This window comes from Oncorhynchus masou, chromosome 5 (assembly GCF_036934945.1).
Source record: "Oncorhynchus masou masou isolate Uvic2021 chromosome 5, UVic_Omas_1.1, whole genome shotgun sequence".
Classification (NCBI taxonomy): domain Eukaryota; kingdom Metazoa; phylum Chordata; class Actinopteri; order Salmoniformes; family Salmonidae; genus Oncorhynchus; species Oncorhynchus masou.
In genome coordinates, this window is record NC_088216.1 from 14,428,787 (window position 1) to 14,433,941 (window position 5,155).

Sequence of the window (5,155 nt, forward strand, 5' to 3'; positions counted from 1 at the left end):
TTTGAACATTATAACAGCCCATTGTAGGCAGAGTCCTTTTGCTCAATCCCATGACTCTATGCAAAAGATACGAGGCAGATCAGTGCAGGCGTGTTCCTTACCTCGGGAATAAGATGTCATAATGTATTTATCTAGTTGCTTCGTTCAGATTTGTACAGTTGTCCTGGCAGACTTCTTCTAAAACGGCCATAGCGCGATCCAACCACAGTAGAAGACAACTGAAGCAACCTCACAACATAAAAAAAAAAAAAACAGGCAAGTGGTGTCCACATTGGTACTGCACCATACACTGCTAAATACATGCCAAAATGGGAGTCATATATACATTTATATATATACACACACATATTAGCACAAAACAAGGTTCTGGATTGAGGCGTAGCTAGAACAGTTCAAAGCAAGCAGACAATTCATAAACAGAACACCCAGACACAAAATAACTAGTTATGGTCGTTCCTTAACAAGTCTTTTCAGAGAGAATAAGACAGAAATGAACTATGACGTGGGAGTCGGGAAGGCAGCGGTGTACAATATCTACGTTTTATTTTTTTAAACGTTTTAGTAATTTAGCAGACGCTTTTATCCAGAGCGACTCATTCTAATGGCAGTTATTTATGCTCTTCAACCCCAGCAGTGTGATCTCCTGGTGCTGAGTTACATTCTCACAGACATTGGAACGTTGGAGCGGTTTCTCTCCCGTGTGTGAGCATGTGATTCTTCAGAGCTCTCTTCTCTGAGAAACCTTTCCCACATTCAGGGCAGTGGCAGGGTTTCACTCCAGTGTGCGTTTGCAGGTGTGATTTCAGACCAGATGAAGAAATGAAACTCTTTACACAATAGGTACATCTGTAACGTCTCTCACCTGAATGCACCCTGAGATGCTTTTTAAGATTTTGTGAAAGAGCGAAACTTTTCCCACACTGGGAGCAAAGGTAGGGCTTCTCTCCAGTGTGCACACGCTGATGACTTTTCAATTTCTGCTCATTAACAAAGCGCCGGTCACACTGAGAGCAGTGGTAAGGCTTCTCTCCCGTGTGCATTCTCTGGTGAAATATCAGGTTGCGCTTTGTTGAGAGACACTGATTGCAAACAGGGCAAGGGAAAGATGGCTTTGCTTCGACATGCTGCTTCTGGTGTGTTGTGAAGTGTCCTAATGTTCTGAAACTCTTCCCGCATTCAGAGCAGAGGTAAGGTTTCTCTCCGGTGTGAATACTCTGATGTGACTTCAAGGACGAAGCTGCTGTAAAGCCCCTCCCACAGACGGGACACACATGCGGCCTTTCCCTGTGTTCAGCATGGACCCTCTGGTGAGATATCAAGTGTGCCTGAGTATAGAAGGTCTTCCCACAGTCAGGGCAGAGGTGGAGCTGCTCCCCAGTGTGTAGTCTCTGGTGTTTCCTCAGGGCGTAGGTGCTAGAGAATCTCTTGCCACATTCAGAGCAGAGCTGAGTTTTCTCAGTGTGGCGGATTCTCAGATGATCCTTTAATTCTTTCTTCGAAGCTAGCATCGTCCCGCAGTGAGGACACGGATGAGGGACTTTGACTTTCTTCGTCCCTCTAACCTCGCCGGTGTGAAGTTTCTGATGTTTTTTAAGGCTTCTTAACAGACGGAACGTCTCCCCACACTCGGAGCACTCATGAGGTTTGTCTTCGGTATGAACGCGCATGTGGCTTTTCAGGCTTTTTTGACTTCCTAAATTCTTCCCACAGTGATCACAGATATGGGAGCTAGGCCTGTCTCCTGGGAGAGTTTTCTTGCATCGTTTAGCGCTAGACGGGCTGTGAGATTTATCTCCTGTGCGAGTTGTCTTGCCGTCGTCTAGCTGCACAGACACCCTCTTCTTCAGACAGCGCAGTAGGGCGCTACCGCGGGACGCACGACCCGGGGACTTCGAGAGGGTGGCGGGGGGCCGGGGAGGCTTGTCCTGGAAACGGTAAAAATACCAAATGAAACAGGTTGGGACACCATCCCATCACAAGAACACAAACAGAAGTCAACGGAATGAAAACGGGGAGGGACCGACCCGACTTTGTCTTATATAAAACACCCCCCCCCCGTTGTAAAACTTTTTAGAACTGTTTGGAATAATGATTACACTCCAGATGTGGACAAAGACCAAGAGGAGGAACATCACATCTTTTTTTTTATAAAGGGAGGTCGAGGAATCAAGGAAAGACCTGCAAAACAAAATGTAAGACTGGGAAATCAAGTACTCACCTCTCCCACTCTCTGCTCTGGTGTGTGCCTCTCTGGAGACAACTCCACCTCCAGCCCATCGCTAGCCATCCAATCCCTGACCTCCTCGTCCCTTTCTTCATCACAGTCTACATCGCCATCGTCATCAGATTGGCTGGAACTCATGGGCTCCACCTCCAACCCATTGCTAGGTAACTGAACCCCGCCCTCTCCGTTCCATTCTTCGTCACAGTCTACAGCATCATCATCGTCAGCACTGCTACCCTCCTCCTGTGTCCTTCTGATGTCCTCTTTCAGTTGGACTAACCAAGACATTCCCTGCTCCTCTGATTTCATTGAATCCGTATTGTCCCACATTTCCTCCAGGATTTTACGCCGCAACGAGCGGTGATCCATGCCTTTAACGTTGAAGCCATCTCTCCCACCGTGTCCATGACGTTCACAAAGGTAACGCAAATTGTCCTCGGTTAAATTCCATAAACCCTTTTCGATTTCATCCATCAACATTCCCTTCTCTCGATCCATTTTGTCCCAGAAGATTCTTAAATGATCCTATTCTGATGAGTTACAATGTGTCTTGGTCAAAAAAAGATAGGGTGAGGTGTCTTTCCTTTCACATGGATTCAAAGGTCTCCTAGATCTCTCTTCCCACACTGGGAGTTTCAGGAAGTGCTGCTTTGTGAGTCTCCGACCAAGACAAGTTATTCCAGGTTCTGAGTTGTCATGACACTGGATCTTCTTCCTCCCACCAGAGCAGGAGGGGAATTCCTTGTGAGGTCACCTGTGTAGATAGGAGGATGTGGTGTAATACAAAAACCCTCTGTACCATCCAATGTCTACATGTATAGTCAGATTCCATTGCTGTCAAGTGTGTCAAATCGATACATTTTCTATCATTCATTTTAAATATTTTGTTTTTACTAAATAGAACAATATCAGTGACCATTAATTAATTTAAATATTCCTATGACGGCTTTTATTTTGAAGGATCCAACCTGGAAGCATAATTCCGCTAGCTAACAAGCTAACTAACACAGCTAACAAGCTAACTAACATAGCTATTCTATACAGCTAAAATCGATCTGCATGTAGTTACCAGTCAGAAAACAATAATTGTATTTGTGTATCGACTGAGTTTGAGCACAGCTTCAAATGGGTTAGTAGGAGCTATTATCTAGCTAGCTACCAAGCTAAACAGCAGCTGGTCTGACGACCAGATAGCTAGCTAGTGGTTATGCAAACCTAACGACTAATAACGACGTCTGGGCGACCCGTTATGACCATTGGTAGATATCTAATGCTTTACTCACCAGCTCAAGTTTTATGTTTCCCTTTCGAAGTGTTAAATAGTCTTCTAGTTAGCTATCTAACTAGCTTTTCAAAGAGCGGCCTGTACGCTTTCGAGAAGAAGCAACAAAGGGGCGGGGCCAGCAGAAAGTACGGAGGCTGGGAAAGGACATGAGAGGAGAGCAGTCGCGAAAGGTTGAGAGGTTCGAGCGAAAGGGTTAGAACTAGGTTACACATTTGCGCAAACCAAAATCTGAAAATATATTTACAACAACAAAATGTTAAGGTGTGTATCAATTGAACCTTTTGTAAAAAAATATATTTTTTTTTAAAGATGCAGATATGAAAGGTCCTACTGTTTCCAAACCATAATCGCAAGCGATGCTTGTTCATGTTCAGACCGAGCATTGTGGCGCTTAATACTTCCCCATTCAGAAGATGCCTTCGTCCAATTTCTCTTCTGTGTAACATAATGGAACTGAAAATCATGATCAAGGGCAATACAAGAGTTTAACGAGGTAATTGACGTAAGCTTGCTAGCTTATTTCAAACACTGGTTGAACAACGTTGTTTCCATGTCATTTCAATGAAATTACATTGAACCAACGTGGATTAGACGTTGAATTGACGTGTGGGCCCAGGGGGACTGGATTATATTATTAGCCAAGATATGATGTGATGTTGAAGACCAAAATATAAAAATTGACCCTCTACACAAATCCACCAGATGTAGTGATCAACAGACAGTAGCCATATGTAGGAAAACCAAAGTTCCAAAGGCTGGGCCTAATACAGTGTATAAGAGGTCATACAATAAGTTGTGTAGTGATTCCAATGTTGTGTTAAGGAATATTTGTTGGTCCGTGGTGTGTAATGAGAAGCAACCAGACGCTGCACTTGACACAATTAAGTTGTGTAGTGACTAGCATTTATGGAGGACTAGCCTACATCCCAACAAGTCAGGGTTTTATGGAGGACTAGCCTACATCCCAACAAGACAGGGTTTTATGGAGGACTAGACTACATCCCAACAAGACAGGGTTTTATGGAGGACTAGCCTACATCCCTAAAGCCAACACCTCATTCGGCCGCCTTTCGTTCCAGTACTCTGCTGCCTGTGACTGGAACGAATTGCAAAAATCGCTGAAGTTGGAGACTTTTCACCAACTTCAAACATCAGCTATCTGAGCAGCTAACCGATCGCTGCAGCTGTACATAATCTATTGGTAAATAGCCCACCCATTTTCACCTACCTCATCCCCACAGTTTTTTATTTACTTTTCTGCTCTTCTGCACACCAATATCTCTACCTGTACATGATCATCTGATCATTTATCACTCCAGTGTTAATCTGCAATATTGTAATTATTCTCCTACCTCCTCATGCCTTTTGCACACATTGTATATAGACTCCCCCTTTTTTTTCCTTTTCTTTCTACTGTGTTATTGACTTGTTTATTGTTTACTCCATGTGTAACTCTGTGTTGTCTGTTCACACTGCTATGCTTTATCTTGGCCAGGTCGCAGTTGCAAATGAGAACTTGTTCTCAACTAGCCTACCTGGTTAAATAAAGGTAAAATAAAAAATAAAAAAATAAATCCCAACAAGACAGGGTTTAATGGAGGACTAGCCTACATCCCAACAAGACAGGGTTTAATGGAGGACTGGCC

At 43.9% G+C, this 5,155-nt stretch overlaps 1 protein-coding gene across 1 annotated transcript; it reads right to left on the reverse strand.

Annotated features, from left to right (window-relative positions):
• Positions 1 to 595: 595 nt before the first annotated feature.
• LOC135534058 (gastrula zinc finger protein XlCGF26.1-like) lies at positions 596 to 3,639 on the reverse strand. The gene is made up of 3 exons (XM_064961204.1): positions 3,508 to 3,639; positions 2,219 to 2,978; positions 596 to 1,925 (listed from the first exon to the last, which is right to left on the reverse strand). The coding sequence occupies exons 2-3, from the start codon at positions 2,720 to 2,722 to the stop codon at positions 663 to 665; spliced, it is 1,767 nt and encodes a 588-aa protein (XP_064817276.1). The 5' UTR covers positions 2,723 to 2,978; positions 3,508 to 3,639; the 3' UTR covers positions 596 to 662.
• Between the last annotated feature and the right edge of the window lie 1,516 nt (positions 3,640 to 5,155).

Excerpts from the sequence above, each read along its gene's own strand:
- LOC135534058 (XM_064961204.1), bottom strand. The coding sequence starts at position 2,722 with ATGGATCGAGAGAAGGGAATGTTGATGGATGAAATCGAAAAGGGTTTA. Across the intron at positions 1,926-2,218 it reads CAGAGCAGAGAGTGGGAGAG|GACAAGCCTCCCCGGCCCCC; the intron begins GTGAGTACTTGA and ends TACCGTTTCCAG.